The sequence below is a fragment of the Meriones unguiculatus genome, chromosome 3 (assembly GCF_030254825.1).
Source record: "Meriones unguiculatus strain TT.TT164.6M chromosome 3, Bangor_MerUng_6.1, whole genome shotgun sequence".
Classification (NCBI taxonomy): Eukaryota; Metazoa; Chordata; class Mammalia; order Rodentia; family Muridae; genus Meriones; species Meriones unguiculatus.
The window spans coordinates 99,946,190-99,968,192 of NC_083351.1; the positions used below are offsets into that span (position 1 = coordinate 99,946,190).

General features: G+C 40.7%; 1 protein-coding gene across 4 annotated transcripts in view; it reads right to left on the bottom strand.

Annotated features, from left to right (window-relative positions):
- The window catches only part of Ctnnd2 (catenin delta 2), an 896,229-nt gene that overhangs the window by 156,171 nt on the left and 718,055 nt on the right, over positions 1-22,003 (bottom strand). For all 4 annotated transcript variants that reach the window (XM_060380401.1, XM_060380399.1, XM_060380400.1 and 1 more), the window contains one exon: positions 9,798-9,981. In XM_060380401.1, the coding sequence (XP_060236384.1) occupies positions 9,798-9,981 (184 nt within the window). The remainder of the gene's footprint in view (positions 1-9,797; positions 9,982-22,003) is intronic.

Here is a 22,003-nt window from a genome sequence, read left to right on the forward strand (position 1 = left end):
CTATATCTCCAGAAGGAGTGCACAGATTGAATGCACTCCCCATTAGAATTCTAAGGCATTCTCCTCAAACCAAGAAAAAATATTTTAAAATTCAGATATAAATAGAAAAAAAATAATAATTCTGGATGTTTCACAATAATTGGCCTCAAATTATACCACAGAGCCATAGTGCCAAACAGAGAATGATACTAGCACAGACATCTAGAGGATAGAATAGAGAAAACTTAGAAACAAGCATACACAGCTACAACCATATATATTTTTTACATGGGTGTGTAAAAAGCATTCACGTGAAGAAAAATACAGCCTTTTCAACAAATGGTGCTGACAACACTTGATGCATACACCAACCAAGGGACGAAATTAGATATCATTCTGCACCAAAAAAATCAATAAAAATGTATCAGAGACTTTAATCTACAACCTGAAATGCTGGAAGTACTCAAGGAAAACAGGGTACACTTCAAGATTCAGGCATAGGCATGCATTTTCTGACAAGGACTCTAATAGCTCAGGATATTACTTCCAAAAATGACACATTCTCATTTACATTCCATGATATCAAAAGGCTTCTGCACAGTAAGAATGAGGTGAAGTATCCGATCAGCGGAGTGAGCAGACCAGCTACAGAGCGGGAGAAAACCATGGCCAGCTGTATTTCAGACAGGGGTTAACGTACAGAATATACATGAAGAACTGCCTAAAATAAACACTGCCAAATAAAAACCAATCTACCAACTAATAAATGCGGCAATGCACTGAACAGCTAGTTCTTAGTACATAAGATAAACAAATGACTGACCAGTTAACATTTTTAAAAATAGGTAGTTATCTTTAGCCATCAGAATAATGCAAATTAAAACTTCTCTGAGAGTCCATTCATCTCAGTCAAAATGGATAACTAAAAGAAAACAAGTGGCAGTGAATACTGGTGGGTGTGAAGAAAGAGAAATGTTTGCCCACTGCTGGATGGGAGGTAAGCTGGAAACTGCAGAAATCCATTTAGTGGTTTCTCAAAACAATGAAGTTATGATCTAGTCACACCACTTTCAGGCACCTATAAGTAGGAAACAGACCCTAGATGGCAATCAACAGATAAATGGGCAAACAAAATATGGTACATAATACACAATGCAATTAAGTTCAGCTTGGAAAAAAAAAAACAACAACAAAACTATGACATTTGTAGGGAAATGGATGGAACTTGAAATTACCATATTAACCATCCCAGACTCAGAAAAACAAATTAATGTGTTTTCTTTCATATGCAAATCCTAGGTTTTAATTTTTTATGCAGGCACATATATATTTATAGAGTGACCATAGGCTGTGAAAGCAGAAATAGGAACACAATAGAAGGGAGAGAGGAGAGAAAAGATAGTAATAGAACACAGGTGACATGAATCTGGAATGGAGCATTAAAGGGAGAAAGGAGAAACAAAGAACAAAAGCATGTATGAGCATGCCATAATTAACCCCATTACTCTGTGTGCTTGTTTTTAAACAAAACAAAACAAAACAAAACAAAACCAAAAGCAGTATTGTCTAAAGTGAGACCAAACAGAGAAATCCAACTGTTAGAGCATTACCATAGCCTGAGTGTGTCTCTGAAATTCAAAGTGAATTTTAACCTAGAGCATCCCAGGGTGCGACTGTATATAAAGTCAGGGTCTTTAAAATGAGGCAATCTGGTTATAATAAAGTCTTTGGTCTTAGCACAGTCTGACTGATGTCCTTGAAAGAAAAGAAGGCGCGGGTACAGATGCCCTCAGAGGCGAGCACATGAAGATCCAGCAGAAGACAGGAGTCTGATAGTTCAGGAGAGGGCCCTAGAGGAATCAGTCCACAGGCACTTTGATATCTGACTTCCAGCCACACAGTGGTGAGGACACAGATTCAGTGACTTCAGCCACACCACCTCTGATGCTTTGACATAGGTTCTCAGCAAGCATAAGTCACTGACTACCTTCTGCTGTCTGCACTAAGGTAGGTGGGTACAAGCTATGGGGTGTTACCGATGTGGCTGCTAGACAGGCAGCACACACTTAGTCCGATGGGCCCTCAGACCCCTGGTTCTTCACCACTGACCTCTGTGCCCTTATCTTGGATGACCTATGCTACTGAGGTATGACTCAAGAAAGCTGTGTCCCACCTACACTAGACCCTCAGTGAGAAGCAAGCAGTGAGAAGGTGCCCCAGATGTGGAAAAGAGGGAAGGGAGCAAACTATGTGCAGTACCTCTGTTTACCACTCACAGAGAAATTCCTTTTTCTCTCCAAGCACCAGGTCAAGACTACCCCATGCGGCTGGCACATGCCCATAGCCTGGTACAGATGGGAAGGTTCTGTCCTACGGACCACCTTTTGTAGTTCTGGAAGGCTTTTTGAGTGTTATGAGGGGAGATGACCCATCAGCAGCAGCACCTAGCTGTGAGCCGTGCATTATAGTAACAACTAGCCTGCCAAGTAATGAACAGTAGTGCCGTTGTGGCATAATTGTTATGGGAGTAGCCAGTTACTTTCTGATTGGATTGAAAGACCACTTCATAATATGGAACCCCAGAACCATTAATGAGGCCCCCAAAAAACTGGATCCTAGGATGTGGGGAGGACACTGTACTATTATCCTGTTAAATGGACATACAACAAACTGCACTCTGAGTTCTTATCTTCGTATCTACAGATGGGTGCTTTTCTCAACCATTATCATGGAAGATTGTTTTTGTAATAGAAGGCAATTAATACAGAGAATAGAATGCAGAGAATACAAATCTGTGGGCCGATCAGTCCTTAACAGGACATCTATATTACATTTCTTACAGATCATCACAAGAGAGGCGTCAGAAGGATGGTATGAGCCACAGGGAGTGAATGTCTGTAGCAAGAGTAAGAGTTGTCAGAAATGCTCATGCAGTTGCACATATGAGCTCGCAGTGGCTTGGTCTGTGTGCACAACACTAGCATAAGATCTAGCCAGGCACAATCCAAGCATGGGTGTGGAAGGGACCCATGGAATCCCACCCACATTTGAGGAGCTATTAATGTGAGGAGAGAGAGAGTCAGTATCCATCAGGGATATGGGCCTTGAGAGGCTCTCTTCTAGTAGGTGGTCCCAACCTCCCCTCCCGTCCCTACCCCCAGGCAGCATTAAGCAGACTTTAGAGAGCACCTGAAGTTGGGAGGTAAATGTGGTAAGAAGACAAAAGAGCGATTAAATGGGTAAGGGGGGGAGGTTTGAGCCAAACACATATGTGCATGTATGGATATTAAATAAAACATTGAAGAGAACATTCATCTGACCAGATGGATAATACTAGTACAATCCTTACATGAAAATAGTAATTTTTCCTCTTCTTACCTGTGGCTAATGCAAGAACAAACCAGATTAAAAAAAAAAAAGTCCTCAGAGTCTTCTAGCCTCAGTGTGATTATCATTCGCATTACTTTGTGATGGGTTTTTTTCAAGGTCACTCTAGAATTAGTGGCACTGTGGGACCAAGTACTCATCCATTATATGGGTTAAAATGACTAATTGAGGGTCTGAGTTTAATTATACTCATAAGCACAGGCACAGTGCAGCTCCTTTGACAGGCTTAATAGCATTCTGTATACACAAAGATAGATGAGGAAAATTAGGGTTGTATATTGTTGTCCTTCAGGACAAGATGCTGAAGTGGGAATAGAATAATACAAATAAATAAGTGACTTGGCGGCATTCGCAGGGGAGCTGTGGAAGTGAACAAAGCCGGCCTTCTGCACACACTCCCACTGCTGATAAAATCCTAAGTAACCATGACGAAATGCAGCTCAGTAAGGCATCTGAGTTGTCTTACTGGGCTACTTGGTGGATTAAAAGTGAGGTGGAGAAAAAGGTCGCTTATCAAGGCTTTACCTACAGCTCATTCTGAAATGATGATTATGGCCATGCCAAGGATCTTTAGCGTATTGATTTGTGATGTTTTAAGTGGGAATCACCATCATCTTTACCAGAGAATTCAGGAAGTGTTCATTCTGCACACAGCTGCTGGAGTGAACTGTGGAAATGATGCAGGATCATGTCACATTCCCTGTATAGGAAACTAGAATGACTTCTGGCTGCACACACTCTTCTATAAATCCAAACCGTGCTCTGAAGCTGACTCAGGGTTGGGAGAGAAAGTGAAAAAAGGCTCTTGGGAAAGAACAGGGCACACAGAAATCACACACCTACCTAGGAAGCCTCTTGCTTTATGCACATATGGTCAAGGGGGGTGAAGTCAACCCTTCATAGACTGAGGCAATCACACCTGGACATGCAGACTTCATCCCTGCATTGCGAATGCCTTTTCTCCCCTAAGTTGAGCTACAGAGGCAGTTGGCTTTACACACCAACAAAAATCAAGTTCCCCTCTGGGCCTTCTGTCCCAGTTTGTGAGGACTGTTTGGGAACAAGGATTTATTCATTTTTCTCCCTGTCTTGTGTCCTCAGATGGCTCCTTGGTTCTGGGGGTTCCCCTGTTTCTAACTGGGAAAGATGCATTTGCTTTCTGGGTCTGCCAGAACAGGGTCTGAGAAAACTCATGGTCTGAAAAAACAAAACAAAACAACACAACAACAACAAAACAGAAATATGTCCTCTCAGGATAGAAGTCCAAACTCAGATGCCAGCAGGGCCATGCTCACACTGAAGGTTCTAGAGAAGGACACCTTGTCTACAGTGGCTTTAGAAATCCTCAGTGCTCCCCAGCATTGAGTTCCCTCACTCTCATCTTTCTGTTTCCCTTGCCTTTCCATCCATGCCTCTCTCTCCTTAAAATGGTACTACTGAACCTAGGCCCATGCCAATCCAACCAATCAGATCTCCAAAGATACGGTGTCCAAGAAAGGTCACCGACCAAGGTTACAGACAGGGTTACAGACACAGATTTTGGAGGTATCTTTATTTCCGCCACTGCACTGACCTCAGCCAGCAAGAACTTGTCCATAGACAGATCAGATCTGGTCTCATCACAGTCTATTAATATGTGTTTTCAGATGAAGGTGATCATTATAATAGCCAAAGGTTAAGACACACATTGATTTCACAGTGCCCAACAAAACAGTCACCAGGACAAATTCAAATCTATTCACCTGCTCTGCATGAAGTCATTTCCCCAGAGGAGTTCTTAATCATGAAAGGAGGAAGAGAAAGATTAACAATAATTTCACTCAGATTTATGTCCCAAAACTACCTAATAACTATTCACATTTATTCCAGACAATATTTTAATGGGGTTATCATTTTATTTTGAACAATATATTAAAATGGTGTTATTTAAAATTGAAGTTTGTACAAAAGTCCAAGAAGAATTAGAACAAAATATGGCATTATAAAATAGAAAGAAATAAACAAGAATGTGTGTGACTGTATGGAGTGAGGAAGGGAGGCCTGGTGAAGGCAGGGAACTGAGTCCAGTCTGGCCCTCCCTTGTGTCTGGATACCTCATGGTTCCGAGTCCTGCTATGCCATCCTATGATCCAGCTACTGTCATTTTTTTAAATAAACCCACTCCTTCAACACAATTTAAGAGATCTCCCTGCCATTATTTCTATCTTATTTCACCAGTGATAAATAGATATTTCAGGAAAAAATAGATGGATCTGCCTGAGAAAAATTCCATTTCCTAGCCAAAATGAATTTTAAATGGAAAAGGACTAAGGGCATTGAGTCATCATTTTCAATATCATCTATGCTTGAACTTTCTACTGTGTCAGCAGGAGGCGACTCTTCCTCTTAAGGAAGGCAGAAGGCAGAGGCTCTTCTCTGTAGATGGCTCTGTGAATGTGCCTTCTGTGAGTCAGGTGGAGAGTTGGTTGCCATGGATCTACTGCACCATCTATTATTGAAGGACACACAGGAACCTGGATTGTCAATCAAGGCATGAGTTGCCTGAGACAAGACAGTTCTGGACATCCAGACTTTGCCTACTTAAAATTAAACTTATTTTACTTGAATTTTTCCCTGATGAGCTTTTAGACAGTGAGGGAGCAGTATGGCTTATATTTATAAACTTGCATTCATCTCTGAAAAGTAAAACGGTAAAAAAAATACTAATTGCTTAAATCTGAATTCTGCTACAAACAAAAACCAAGAGAAGTGATTGCTAAGAATGGTCTGATATATTTACTTTTTTTACCATTTGCTATGCTAGGTTAGGAAATAGCGTCACATAAAAACTTTGTTTTTCTATATATTTCATTTTATTTATATATTCCTAAATGGTGGTTTCAGAAACAAGCCTAAAATATCAACTCATCTTAAAATGTATCAATCACAAAATACAGGTGTATGACATGACTGACTAGGATGTTCCTAAAAATATATCTACATGTATTTTTCAAAAGCATCCATGGCTCTCAAGGAAGGTATAAGATGGGGCTCACTGGGTCACTCTCCAAGACTCCTGCCCACTCCATACCCAGCTCTTTTCTTTCTTTGTCTATTTCTCTGCCAAAATAAGTAGTGATTTTGAGTTTTGGAGTCTCAGACACCAATGGCAGGAGATGCTTCCATTTGTTCTCTAGTGAGGACCTGAAAGCAGATCCATCATCATGGTGAGAGTTGGAAGGCATCAGTAACAGTGTCAGGACGGGATTCCAACTACTCTTTGTAGTTGGATCTGTCTCTGGGAACCAGCCAGGAGCCACAGCTGTTCCTTCTGAAGACAATACCCCAAGAGCCAGCCACTCCCAACTACATCCCATTTCCAAAGGTGACATCACCCTTCTGTATATCTCCAGCATATGGACTGTGGGACACAGCACACACCCAACCACAGCAAGGACCTCAAGACTGAGAATGGAAAGTAAGGAAGTGGGGCAGAAGAAAACAACTGCCATTTAAAGGCAAAATGGATAGGTGAGTGCCACTCACAAGGATAGTGTATGCTGCATTCCCAGAGGCAAGATCATCACAAGCAAGTACCAAGCTGGCTTCGATGACACAGTGAGATCACATCTCAAAAACACCAAAAGAAAAAGGAAAAGGAAATTAAATGAACCAACACGCAGGACTCTGTGGTTTAGTCATTGCCTGGCTGGTTGATGCATGCTATTCCAGGAGAGCTACCTTCCCATAGGAACCTACACATCCTCTTGGTGTGGTTGATTGGAAATGGTCTGTAGAGGGTATGGGTCAAAGGTCAGTATTGGATCCATGAGTTAATTAAATATAAACTTACTGAGCTTGTAAAAAGTAGGGAGGTAAATTGTGCACAGGATTAACAATGCAGCTTAGTGGTAGACTACCTGCCTAGCATGTGAAGGCCCTGCGTTTAACCCTAGTGCTAACAAAGAAAGCAAGACTCAGTTTGGTATTTATGGAGATCTGGATCCAGAACTCCCTTTGGATTCCAAAAATACATATGTACGCAAATATAAAATAGTACAGCTTTTCCTTCTGTACTATCAGTGCAGTCATACAGTAGAGTCAACTATGTAGGCATCACTGCCTTCCAATGGGTTAAGAATCACTGCATGGTAGGAGCTGGGGAAGGAAGGAAACTCTGAGTCCCAGGGCCCTCTGTGGCACACTGCTGTCACTCACTCAGCAAAGGCTTGTGGGATCAAAGTGCTAAAAGGCAGAAGCAGCACAGAACGTGATTTCTGTAATGGGAATTAAAGATCTAGGAGCTGCTGAGAATGCCAGGAGTGAGAACAAACTCAGGCAAGAAACCCTAAAACCACTATGAAGTACAGGCAGGCCCAACTGTTCAAGCTGCCCTCATTCTCAGTGGGCACTGGATGGCTGAACATGGCAATTCCTTGAAACCTTTTGTCGGTGGAGTCTTTGATAAATTTATTTCACCACTTTCAATGTCTACTGTAATCCTCTCCCAGTTTAAAAGAACTACCAGTGTGGCAAGGTCTGCCATGACATTTGACTGAGAACGGCACTGGTTTACCAGTTTACTAGCTTTTTGCTTTCTGTAGGACAGAGTTTAATGAACTGAAAAAAAAAAGTTTTGTTATACCTTATGGGTTTTGCCTTATACCTTTGTAACACACTCAAAATTGTGGGAAATCTCCAACTCTGGTTGCATCACAGCTTAAGAAGCCTGACTTGGCTACAACATTTTTGTTCTAAACCTAACAGCCTCCACTCTTCACTTTCCTATGCTGTGGTCACTTCCACATGGAAGCGGAAGCAGTAAGGAGGGAACCCCTGTGTGTGAGAAGATTGGGATTTCATCCTGGTATGATCTCACTATTTTGGGTTGCATCCCAGACATTAAACGCAGCCAGAAAAAGGACTTATGAAAATGTCACATGACATATATTGGCCGATCTACTTTATCATCAGAGGTGAGGAACACACACTCACAGTGGCTGCGCCCTCATCTTTGAATCAATGTCATGAAGAAGCAATAATGCAACTGTAATTAGGGTTTAATTTGCAGAACTGAGCAGGTCTTTACTCTTGCAAGTGAATCTAAGGCTTCCCCTTCCCCAGCCTTTTTTATTTTTAATGAATGACAACAGGCTTTCCAAGCAAAAGAAGACAAAAAGGAGAAAATCACTCATAATAGACACAGATAACTGAGACAGACAACCAGACAGTGAGGAGTTCCTCCAGTGTTGGTACTGGAAGAGTTAGAGCTCTCATGTAGAGAAGGGCCTCTGAAGGATAATAGAATTTAAGAAGTCATAAAAGAATGCCACAGCAGGGAATTGTGGAGAAGCGTAAATCTGGCTTACGGTAGAGACTATCCAGAGAAATCATGTCATGTGGGAGAGGAAAAGCGAAGGTGTCAGGATTCCTGTTTTTGAGTATGTGAAGATATTTACAGGCTGGCTTTTAACTTCACCCTTCACACACAATAACACAAGCAAAGATGTCCTCCTTACACCAGCGGCTGAGAGCACTGGTAAGGATATTCATAAGATGGTTACTATTAATTTTCACTGAGCTGCTTTTTCTCCTTCTTAGCAGAAACTGACCTACATCTAGAAACCAACCAACTGTGAGTGAAACTGCAAGTCTTTGACAGCACAGCTAAAAACATTCTGAACATTTTAGTTTTGAAATATAGCTCGAGTAGGGGTGTTCAACAAAACTTTTTGCTCCTATCCCATCATTAATCCATCTGGTAGAAACTTCCAACTTTAATCTAAACCTTCCCTAGAAACACAGGCTAGCTTTAGATGAACATCTGTCTCGCTTAGTCCCTCTTTTTCCAAAAGTCAATCAACGTGTAAAGGCAATTCTAAGGAAACTCCATAGGATTTTGTGTGGTGATTTTTTTAATGCACTAGAAAGGAATACGTGCACATGTAAGTTTTTATCATTTGAGAACACTGAGTAAAACAGGCCTTGTTGAGGAGAAACTTCAAAGAAATGATGGGCCCTCTTGGCCATACAAAGAAGTAAGGTGGTGAGGAACTAGAATAAAAGCAGTTCCTGGTAGTATTTACTGACTTCCCTATGTATCTGTTACAGACCCTCCCCAAGCAATTGCCTGGCTTTCTCACCTGTAAAACGTGTCAAATTAATTATAAATCACTTTTTTTTTAACTGAAAGAAAGTGACTTGGTTTTGGTTGGATTGAAACTGCTTTGTTCCAGACTTAAGACCCTGAGCCAACTCAGCTAAACACTGTGTAGATCTAGAGTTGTGGAGCATGCCTCTACCTCTTCAGTAAAGGGGTGACAGGCTTTCCGTTAGCTTTCTATTGCCATGACAGCCTCTGTCCCTGCAGAGCAGTCTGATCCTCAGCAGAAAGCAATGGAGGTGACAGGAAGAAGTCCCTGCAGCAGGAGCTCAGCAGGGAAGGGACTGACCTTAGGCACCCAGTGGCGTTGCGCAGCACCTGTGATGAATGCAGCTGTATTTTCCGATCGTCCTGAAGAGGTGAATTTTCCCAGCCCGAGTGAGGAATAATCACCGCATTGGTCAACACTGCCAGGGCATCCTGGATGATTGGCATTTTGAGTGCATCACATGATGAGAGGTTCCAAAGGACTCCTGCAAGAGACATAGAAGGAGAGCCACTGAGTGGGTTCCACTCTTTCTCATCTCAACCAGCTTTCCTTACTAGAGATAATAGCACTGGCAGGAAGGTGTAAACAGCATGGGTTTGGCCAGCAAGATGGCTTAGTAGGTAAGGATGCTTGCTGTTGAGGTTGATGGCCTGAGTTGACTTCAATGTCTAGGACCCAGACTCCTCCAAGTTGTTCTCTGACATCCACATGGGTGCTATGGCATGTACACACACACACACACACACACACACACACACACACACACATACAAACACACTATATAAACATAAAAGGGGGAGTGGATAAGCATATTAGTATTAGAGTCTGCCCTTAACTTTAAAACACCTGTATGAACCATTAAGAAACAAGTTCTGGAAATTTAATTTTTAAGAGGAAACTGTCACAATTACTTTTCATTTTTCCAGGGAAAGAACCAAGTTTGAGGGATCTGATTGAACTGAACAAACTATCAGATGTTGGCTCATCCTTAATATAATGGGTACAAGTTCCCACATTCTTCCTAAGACAAAAACAATGAACGGTATTCACAGTAGGCTTGTAGTTCTTTATTTTAACCAAGATCTCAGCCTGCCTGTCCAGCCTGTTTGCATCTGCTTCAATATAAACAGCTGTAATTGGGTAGAAAGTATGGGAATCCAGCATCAGATCCACTGACAAAGGCTCAGGGAGCAATTCAAACATTGTCACCATGACAGTGTTGATAGCTTTACTCTGAATGCAATACTCTGAAAAGAACTATAGAATGTGCTTCCTCATGAACACTGATTGCTTGGGACATTGGTTCTTGGAAATGCACACGGCTACTGTTATCTTAAAATTATAACAGTTGTAATTACCCCACGAGGCCCTCATAAATTTGGAATAATTAACCCTTTCCCACAGGAGGAAGAAAAGCCTCTCCAGACCCTCCCTTAAGATTCCAGCTACCCCTCCCTTCTGCCTTGCCAAGCTACACAAGGTTTGAGAGGTTCTAGATATATGAAGTTGAAGATTGGTGGTGGGTGAGGGATTCTAGCAATGCAGCATTTATGAGACTATCATCTTGCTGAGGTGCAAGTTTCCAGGATGAGGATGTTTTGGGGTCACTCACGTTTTCTTAGGTAACTGCTCACTTGTGCTTCCATAAAGAAGACAAATGAACTCACTGATTTACAAAGCTGGGTTTGTGCGGAAGCACCTCTTTGGTCTTTCATTGGTGCCCTATTTGGGGTCAAAAGGTGTTTTCTCACTTCTCCGCAGAAAATTAAGACAACAGCAAGAAGGGAAGCAGCACTCTGAAAAGTCATAGTCTAACAACAACCCCATCACCAGGCAGGAAAAGCCTCTTTTGAGTTGTTGGTTAGGATTATCCAAGAGACTCCTAAAACATTACAGACTATTACTGTTGCCCTCCAGAAACAGAAAGTACATCTCTATTGGTGAAGACACCACACCCTTTCAACACAGGCTCCAGAGGACTTAAGCTGAATCTCACCTGAAAGCCTCCTCCCTAAGGACTAGCATTTTAGGTACCAGAACATGACATGCAAGCTTCTAAGGGACAGAAGCAATCAAGAGTCTTATAGTTTTAATACCCTTAAACCACAGCAATCAGGATAGCACAGTAATGCTAGTGGTGTAGTAATGGCACACATACCTTGGTGGTAACCAACAACACTCTTTTTTTCTTTTTATTATTATTATTTTTTATCAGTTACATTTTATTAACTCTGTATCCCAGCCGTGTCCCGATCCCTCATTCCCTCCCACTCCCTCCCTCCCTCCCTCATCTCCACCGTGCCCCTTTCCAAGTCCACTGATAGGGGGGACCTCCTCCCCATTCATCTGATCCTGCTTTATCAGGTATCTTCAGGACTGGCTGCAAAGCCCTCCTCTGTGGCCTAACAGGACTGCTCCTCCCTTCGGGGGTGGGGAGACCAAAGAGCCAGTCATTGAGTTCCTGTTAGAAATAGTCCTTGTTCCCCTCACTTTGGGAAACCAATTGGTTACTGAGCTACCACAGGCCCAACAACACTCTTAACAGGGCTTAAGGACCACTCAAAAATAGAATGCATGGCTAGTATTGAAATCTAGTAAATTATATGAGACTGGTGAAGTTACAGAATTTGGAGAACATTCAATTGCCACTTTACTAAACTAGCATAATCCCTATCTACTTCTAAATATTTGTCCTCATACCCACAGATAAGTATAGTCCTCACCCCTCATCAAGGAAACTTCTCTTTGCAACAGGCATAGACCATTATAGAAATCACAAGTGATCAAAATACAGAGTTGCAGAGCCTGAGCCTAATCCCAACTGATACATCCACAACATAACTCCTTCACCTAGGTTCTGGGATCATTGTGAAAGAGGGGACGGGGACTGTAAGAGACAGAGGAACAGGAAATTCACTGTGACAAAAAGTCACAACAAAAGTTAGAGGAACTTTGCTCATGAAGTCTCACCATTGTGGCTGTCTAAATAAGAGTTGAACAAGAATGATACCAAAAGATATTCTAACATGGAAGGAGGAAAACTCATAAGGCCTCGATCCTAGACGAAAAACTACAGGCAAAGCAGGAGAAATAGTCTTCCCCAGGAAAGAACACACCATCCCTGAAAACATATATCCAACTAACCTATGCACATATATATATATATACATACACACATACACACATATAAAATCATGAGTGTGAAAGAGCAGGGTCAGCAGGTACATGGGAGGGGTTGGAGGGAAGAAAGAGATGTAGAGAAATGATTATATTATGATCTGAAAAAATAAAAAATTAGTTTTAAAAAGACAGGATCAGAGAGTGAGAGACAGAGTAAAACAGTGATTAATGTAGACAGAGCAAAAGCAAAAATATTAACCACATAGAATATTTGGGGCTTTATAATATGAATTATCCAAAACAAAACTAATTCTAGTCTAAGACACAGACATTGCCTCTATATTATGTCATCGTTTAAAAATGCTTTTTAAAATAATGTTCTATTTTATTTTTGTTTAAGTAATAGATAGAAAGGAAGAGGAAACTTCTCCATTTAATCTGGAGTAATGACTAAGCTTCCCGATTATTTGATTAAGGGGCTTGCAGACTTTTAAGCAGATGAAACATCACCTCCTCTCCTCTGTTAGATGAGCAGAACATTCTTCCTGACATTTTGATTAATTCTTGCATTCCACATTCTACCAAACCAAGCCACTGATAACACAAATTCAATTGATAATTAAATAAGTGACTATACAGTTGTGTAAAAACTACTATAGAGATAAACTCTCAACTGTCTTCAGAAGTAACATTTGCTGAGAATTTTATTTAAGTGAATGCAATTGTCTGGCATATATAAGCCAGCCCTTTAGTGCAGGGCATTGAATGAAGACAGATTTGGTTTGCCTGCTTCTACAAACACAGTTGTATTTGAACCAGTCATCCCTGCCTATTCACATATTTCCTATCTCTGCTTTTCTCTACAGACAAGTTGCCACTCTGCCACCTCCAGAATAACATTTTTCCAACCTCCTTTTAATGTACCAGTGATTCTCCATATGCTTTGTGTGTGACATTTTATTCTCATTATTCTTATAAAGTTGAGTATGCAAAACATTCTATGGTAACAGTGGGTGTAGAAAATATGTTCTGCGTGGGGCTGACTAGTGATACTAGAAATATTAATATATAATATCTTCTTGAAAAACATAACATAAAGCTGTTTATTCATTCATGATGGAATTATTTACTAGATCCCGATCACTGAAATAATCAAATGTGTACCAGTATTAATTTTTAGTGTTACAATGTTATTTAATAGGAAAATAATTGAGCTTTCAGTATTAAAAAGAATATTAAAAATAAGTTATATTTTTCTCACTATTTGAGAATGCCTTTTCAGAAAGCCATGTGAAAGCATTTGTGTGTACTCTACACTAAAAGAAATGGTGACAGATGATAATGAGGATTATTATTACCAGCTCCTGATTACAAACACTAACACATACAAATTGAAGCCTGAAAGGGAGTGCTTTAACGTGTGGGTAACATATTTCATGGTAAAACATAACCAGACAGTAAGATGTACATTTTCTTACATGTACTGAAAGTATAGGTGTCCAAAGCCATTCTGTGATAATAAAAATTTTTGCTATTTTAATTAATAGAAAAGAGTTGGGGGAAAGAGGTGAAAATCAAAGGAAAATATAAGGACTAATTTACTATTTCACAAGAAGTGTGAAGATGAAAAAGATGTCTTCATTGGACTGTTCTGTCTCCCTTACCTTTCCCTGTGAATTCATTAGTTGGTTCAAACTAGCTCAGACTTGACCATGGGACTGTTCTCAGTTTGTACTCAGTCTACTTTTCCACAGTGATTCTACTGTGTACCCCAGTCCAGTGACCTTAGGACACCTCTTGGTCAGCATCTCCAAGCCTTCCACCTCTCCCCATGAGTCTCTGAGACCTACAGTACACCTCCTGAAAGTAGGAACGGGACTCTACCAAGAATAACAGGTGAAGAGCTGGAAAAGTGGTTGCAATGTGGTATAACTCTTTTGGAAGGAGGCTAGACAACTATTTGAGGGATGCCTTCAAAACACGAGTTTGCATATATACCACAGGCAAACCAAGGAGACCAACACCAGAAGGCCTGCTAACAGAGTCTCACAACAGTGTGATGCAGCCATGATCATTCAGGCCTTTACAGCCATTGAAGCAAGACATTCTCCCCAAGCATGGTTGGATACCATAAAAAGCTAAAATGATACGCTCAGGATGCGAGGCTAAGCACTGCACTCAGGGTCAGCCGCTTTGGACCCAGAGAAGAGCATGTCTGATTGCATGCGGGTTGATGCCCCAGGTCCCGCCTCTGAGAAAAAGGTATCGGACGGGTCTGATGCTCTTTGGGTGGATGACACCTAAATGAACATCTGTACAAAGTCCCAATTTATTTCTAATATCAGAGATCAGACCTCTACTCTTGCCTGATGCGTCTAAAACAAAAAGGGGGAACTGTAGAGAGCTGCGGAATGCTATGCCTTAAAGATGGAGCTGGTTTCTGCCTTCCACCTTCCCGATGGTGAGTGCTCTCTGTCACGAACAACTCCACATTCGGCTAAGGCCGAGGATCTGGCTTGCTTCCATGTATGTGGACCTATCTGCATTGCCCCCGTGGCACGCCTGGGTTGGCTACCCAGAGGCTATTTAAGCTGTGGGCTGGCTTTCCCCAGGGTCCGAGGATTGTTCAATGTTCCTGAATAAACTGCATTGAAAAAAAAAACAAAAGAAAAGTCAAAAAAAAAAAAAAAAAAAACAAAACACGAGTTTGGGTAAATTATCTGAACACAGGTAGAAGCTTGAATGTTGAACAAGTAGTTTCTGTAGGTAGCTGGCACAGTGGTAGATACACTGGGAGATGTCAAAATCGAACAAGAGTAGGGGCCACAGTTGTCCTGCTAAAAACAGACATAAGAGAGAGAAAGGGAGGAGCGAGGGAGGAAGAGACAACACTGGAGGGAAGGAGATTCAAGTTTTGTGCAGGGAACGAAGTAACTAGGTATGCCCCTCTCTGAGTAAATGAGAATGGGCTTGTGCTCAAATTCTCCAGTCTTCTTTAGCCCTCTCTTATACTTTATGATGCACCTACAGATTATTTGATAGTACAAAAGGGGAAGATCCAAATCCTGAACACAGCAGAGAGAACTGGACTCAGTGACTTCTTGTGTCCAACAGAGCAGAATGGCAGTCTGAGAACCCACTCTAGGCTGTATTGCACATCACTGTGGCTCTTTCCTATTTCCCCTCTGGGGTTATTTGCCATCCTGCAGCATATTTTCATGCCACAGGACCTGCAGGCAGCTGCCAGATAGCCCACTATGGTGAAGCGGGAGGCCATCATTGAACATAACATGACTGCACCCCTTTGTAAGCAGGTCCTCCAGTTCCATCCAAGCCTTTGGAGATTTGAGTCTTACAAATGAAGAGAGTCGCGGCTACTCAATGTGGCTCCTCCTTGACCTCTGACCCCTGACCCAGACACTATGTTTGCTGTTTCTACCTCTTAAACTATGGGTTTTCATCTGTTGTACCTCTTTTCTTCAAACCTTGCTGTCTCTCTTCATCCCTATCATGTCCCTTCCCTTTGTCCAATGGGCTCAACTCACCTTGGATTTCTACACTTCCCCCTAGTCGGTCCTTAATTTACCAAGATGCATTGTCCTCTCTTTCATTCCCAACCGTGAGAGGATAGAAGGTTTTTGTTTGAGTGTTTGAGGGATGTAGAAGACACTCAGCATTCAGTGTCTGTAGCACACGGAATGTGCTCTAACACTCAGGAGGCACTTGCCAGGTAGTTACTGCAACAAAGCAGAGTGAGTAACTGCAGGATACGACCCTGCGGGATGCCAGGGGCTCTGAGCATGAAGCATTTCTAACGCATTACTGTGCTACCAAGATGGTGTAAGGGACTGAAAGAATAAAATAGCAGATGCAAGACAAATAATAAATCCAGGTGCGAATATAAAAAAATGCTAGTTAAATGGCATTGAGTGCTCTGAGACTACAGACATTCTACTTGTAGCTCGAAGAGAAATATTTATATCTCTGAAAAACACTAATCAATATAGTCTTAGCAGTTTCATCTCTTGCAGTTAATCTGGGTAGTTTCATTATTTTAACATACCAATAATTCTAAGTTACTCAGGGTGATACCAAGTTGCAAGTCATAGAAAAATTGTGGGATAAACTGAATTCACAAAATATTAGCATCCAAGAGAAGTTACATAAAAAAAAATGTTGTAATCGGTAACTGGCAAATTTTAATTTACACGATGAAGGTATGCTAATTTATTTCTGATAGTAATCTGTAATAAAATTGTTTTTATGAAATGTTCCATTAATTACATCATCCATAAGCACCCTTTTATCAGCATAAAGTTATTACTATTCCAAATATAATTGACAGTTGATTTAGTTGAGAAGAAATTTAAATAACTAATGATGTATACTAAATATGTTTAAGAGATACTTTATTTTTATTTCAGGCAAAGGACAGCTCTTTCTCTTGAGTTTATCATATTCATGAGCAGTAATTGGTTTATTAAAATTTCTTTAATAAGGTCTTAATTACTTTCATTTGATCCTTTATTTTGTTTTAATAGGGGGTAATAGAGGGGTTTTTTTAAACCTGAAAGTGATGAATATCTCTGTGTAAAAAATGGACAAAACCCACATTTTAATAACAAGTCTCAAATACGGCCTTGGGACTGCATAAGGCTTTATTCTATCCTCTGTTTGTTTTTAAGCTATCTTGATTTTTACTATAAGCCTTGAGAAAAAATTCTAACAAAAGGTGGAGCTCAAACCAATGAACAGAGGAGTCTGGGCTTAATTTCTTTTAAGTGTTGTAAAATTATTTTTTTAAAATTAATCCGCTCTTGAAAAAACAATGTATGCATTTATGAGGATTTAATTTAAAGAAAACTAGCATTTATTTAATTTTGAAAGTGATAGTTTGTGTGCCCAAGGAAGTGGGTGTAAAAAGATAAATGGGATCATAACATTTTTTTCTAAAAATTTAAAACTACAGGCTTATAGGTTAGGTGTGGTGGTACATGCCATTAATCTCAGCATTCAGGAGGCAGAGGTAGGGAGTTTTCATGAGTTCTAGGTATGGTGTTTGGTTGTTTTGGCTGCATGTGTGTCTGTTCACAATAGTCATTCAGTTCCCACAAAAGCAAGAAGACGGTGTCAGATCCTTTGGAACTAGAGTTACGAGCAGTTGTGAGCCACTGTGTTGTTGCTAGGACTTAAATTCAGGTCTTTGGAGAGAGCAGCCAGTGCTTTACACTTCTCCAGTCTCAAAGCAGTTTATTTTATAATAAAATCAGAGCTGGGATTAGTGAGGTTGTATAGACGGAGCTGAGAGGGAACCTGTTTCTTCCTTTCCCACCTTGATTCACGCATACCTATAGTGAGCTGGACTGAGCTGCTGACTAAACTCTGGGTCTAGGAGCCCCTAGACTCCTGTCAGGTTGTGCTCATACAGATAGTGCTCACATCTCCTGAATGTGCTCAAGTACACAACAAGGACATTTGCTCAACCATGTTCGTAGCAGCTTTATTCATAATAGCCAGATGTCCCTCTATGGAGGAAAGGATACAGAAATTGTGGTACATTTACATAATGGAATACTACTCAGCAATTAAAAACAAGGAAATCATGAAATTTGCATGCAAATGGTGGGAATGAGAAAAGAACATCCTGAGTGAGTTATCCTAGAAGCAGAAAGACACACATGGTATATACTCACTTATAAGTAGATATTATTATAGATAAATATACTAAAATCTGTACACCTAACTAAGCTAAGCAAGAAGGAGGACCCTGGATAAAATGATCAATCCCAGAAAGGCAACGGGTAAAGAAATTGGAAGAGGGAGAAAACAGGCAACAGAATAGGAGCCTACCACAGAGGGCCTCTGAAAGTCTCTACCCAGCAGGTATCAAAGCAGATGCTGAGAATCATTGCTAAACGTTGGGCAGAGTACAGGGAATCTCATGGAGGAAGTGGGCAATAGTAAGACCTGGAGATGACAGGAGAGCAAGGAGAGCAACAGAACCAAAAAATCTGGGCACAGGGGTCTTTTCTGGGACTGATTCTCCAACCAAGGACCATTCATGGAGATAACCTAGAACCCCTGCACAGATGTAGCCCATGGCAGTTCAGTTTCCAAGTGGGTTTCATAGTAATGGGAACAGGGACTGTCTCTGACATGAACTGATTGGCCTGCTCTTTGATCACCTTCCTGAGGGGAGAGCAGCCTTACCAGGCCACAGAGGAAGACAATGCAGCCACTCCTGATGAGACCTGATAGACTAGGATCAGAAGAAAAGGGAGGAAGACCTCCCTTGTCAGTGGACTGGGGAAAGGGCATGGGTGGAGAAGAGGGAGGGAGGGTGGAATTGGGAGGGGAGGGGAGAGGGAGCTACAGAGGGGATACAAAGTGAATAAATTATAATTAATAAAAATAAAAATTAAAAATAAAAAAGATAAAAAAATCATCTTGGTGGGTCTGTAATAGGCAAGTTTTTGGGTTGTACAAATGCTGAAATGTAAATTATCATACAGGATGGCTGAGAGAGATGTCAAAAATAAGACCACTTTAAAAAATCACTGAAGAACAAGACAGAAATTCACATACTGGGGGATACCTGATTTTTTATAAAGAAGCCAGAAATATACACTTAAAAAAAAAAAGAAAAAAGACAACATCTTTAACAAATGGTATTGGTAAAACTGGATAGTTTAATGTAAAACATCCAAATAGATTGATATTTCTCACCCTGAACAAAATTCAATTCCAAATGTATGAAAACTTTAACTAAAACCAATTACATTGACTGTGATAGAAAGTGGAGAATAGCTTTGAATTCATTGGCAAAGGAGAAGACTTTCTGAACAGAACACCAATAGCATAGGCACTAAGATCAACAATTAATAACGGGAAGTGCTACCTCAAGATCCAGTTACACAACTCCATTAGATACACATATGTCCAAAGATGCTCAACCATACAACAACGTCATATGCTCAACTATGTTCATAGCAGCTTTAGCCACAATAGCCAGAATCTGGAAACCGTAGATATCCCTCTACCGAAGAATGGATACAGAAATTTTGGTACATTTACAGAATGGAATACTACTCAGCAATTAAAAACAAGGAAATCATGAAATTTGCAGGTAAATGGTGGGAACTAGAAAATATCAACCTGAGTGAGATATCCTAGAAACAGAAAGTTTCTTATAAGTTTTTTCTTATAAAAAACTTATAAGTGGGTATTAGCCATATAATATAGGATAAACATACTAAAATCTATAGTCCTAAAGAAGCTAAACAACAAGGAGGACTCTATGGAAGATGCTTAATTCTCATTAAGAATGGCAAATAGGATAGATATTGGAAGTAGGAGATGACAGAGAACAGGACAGGAGCCTTCCACAAAGGGCCTCTGAAAGACTCTACCCAGCAGAGTATCGAAGCAGATTCTGAGACTCATAGCCAAACACTGGGCAGAGTGCAGGGACTCTCATGAAAGAAGAGGGACATAGAAAGACCTGGAGAGGACAGGAACTCAACAAATCCTCAAGAGAAATTTACATGGCTGAGAAACACCTAAAGAAATGTTCAAGACCCTTGGTCATCAGGGAAGTACAAATCAAAACTACTTTAAGATTTCATCTCACACCTGTCAGAATGGCTAAGATCAATGCAAAAAGTGACAGCTCATGATGGCAAGGATGTGGAGTAAGGAAAACAGTCTTCCATTGTTGGTCAGAGTGCAAACTTGTAAGGTGACTATGGAAATCAGTATGGTGGTTCCTTAGGAAAATCCAAGACCTAGTTATACCACTCTTGGGCATATAACCAAAGATGCTTTATATCCTACCACAGAGTTTGTGTTAAACCATTTTCATTTTTGCTCTGTTAATAATAGCCTGAAACTGGAAACTAGGTGTCCCCCAATAGATAAATGAATTTCTTTATCCAAAGAAAGTGTGGTACTCTACAAAATGGAATATTATTCAGCATTTAAAAAAATGATATCATGAAATTCACAGATAAATGAATGGAACTAGAAAACAAATCATCCTGATTGAGGTAATCCAGGTGCAGAAAGAAAAATGTGGCAGATATTTGTTTATATGTGTATATTAGATGTTAAGTCAGTGATAGCAAAGTTATCATTTATAGAACCACAGAGGTCAGGTAACCAGGAAGAGACTGTGTGCGTGTGAGGGGACAGATAGATCTCCCTATGAAAGGGAAATAGAGTAGTCATGGATAGATGAGGGTAAGGGTGGGGAGTGGAACAGGAGTACTGAGTGGAGAGGGTGAAAGATGAGGGGGACAAGAAAGGGAGTAGAGGGAAAGAGAGCTAAAAAAGCCATTTGAGGGGTGGTATAAAACACAATACAGTAGACTCTTTATAAATTACATACACTTATAAAGGGAATCTAAATGGAACTGCCAAATAAAGGGAACCCACACTGGCCATCTCTTGTCATCAAATAAAGTTTCCAGTATAGGGATTGGGCTACATATAGTTGAGTTGTTGGCCAAAGGGATCTCATTGGAATCCCCAAACAATGCAGGTTGTTGCCAAGACTACAGATTGTTCTTCACAAACTGACAGCAAGGCCCCCATTGCTGAAGTTAACACCTAAACAACTCACGGAACAAGAAGTTGAGCTGGTGCCTATGTAGAGTCTTCACGCTTTTATGCTACTTTCTTTGGTAAGGAAAGTAATCATCATGCTACCAAAGGAGAAATGCAAACTCCAATCCAGCTACAAACCCTATGGTCTACAATAGTGTCCTGCCCGCATACTAGTACAATGGTGGCACAATGCTCATGGGCCTAACCAATCAGTAACTGATTTGACTTAAGGCCCACTCCATGCTATGGAACACATACCCAATAGTGCCTGAAACTAGGTAGACTAGGGATGTAGGTAAGAAGCAAATACAGCTGTTCTTTACAACAACAGCAACAAGAAAAACAACAAAATGACACGTACTGACATTCTGCTGTACTCATAGATCAGTGCCTTGGGACACTCAGTCCTATGGGATGACAGGATGTCTCCATCAGATCTCTCCCTCAGAGCTCAGGGAGTCCTTTAGAAGAGCATGCAGAAAGATTGTTCCGTGTGTGTGTGTGTGTGTGTGTGTGTGTGTGTATTTCAGTTCCAGTTTAGTGGTTTTATGGGATTCCTGTGTGTGAAAGAGTGGTTCTTTGTATCTGTATCTGTTTCCTGTACTTTTTCTTGCCCTCTTTCCCTTCTGTTTATTTTGTCCTATTCCAATGTATTTGTTTTATCTTATTATATGTTATTATTAGCACTTATAAACCTGTTTGTTTTCCAATGAGAGACATAAAGGGAGTGATTCCAGATGGAAGTGCAGGTGGGGAGGAATTGGGAAGAGTAGAGAGAGGGA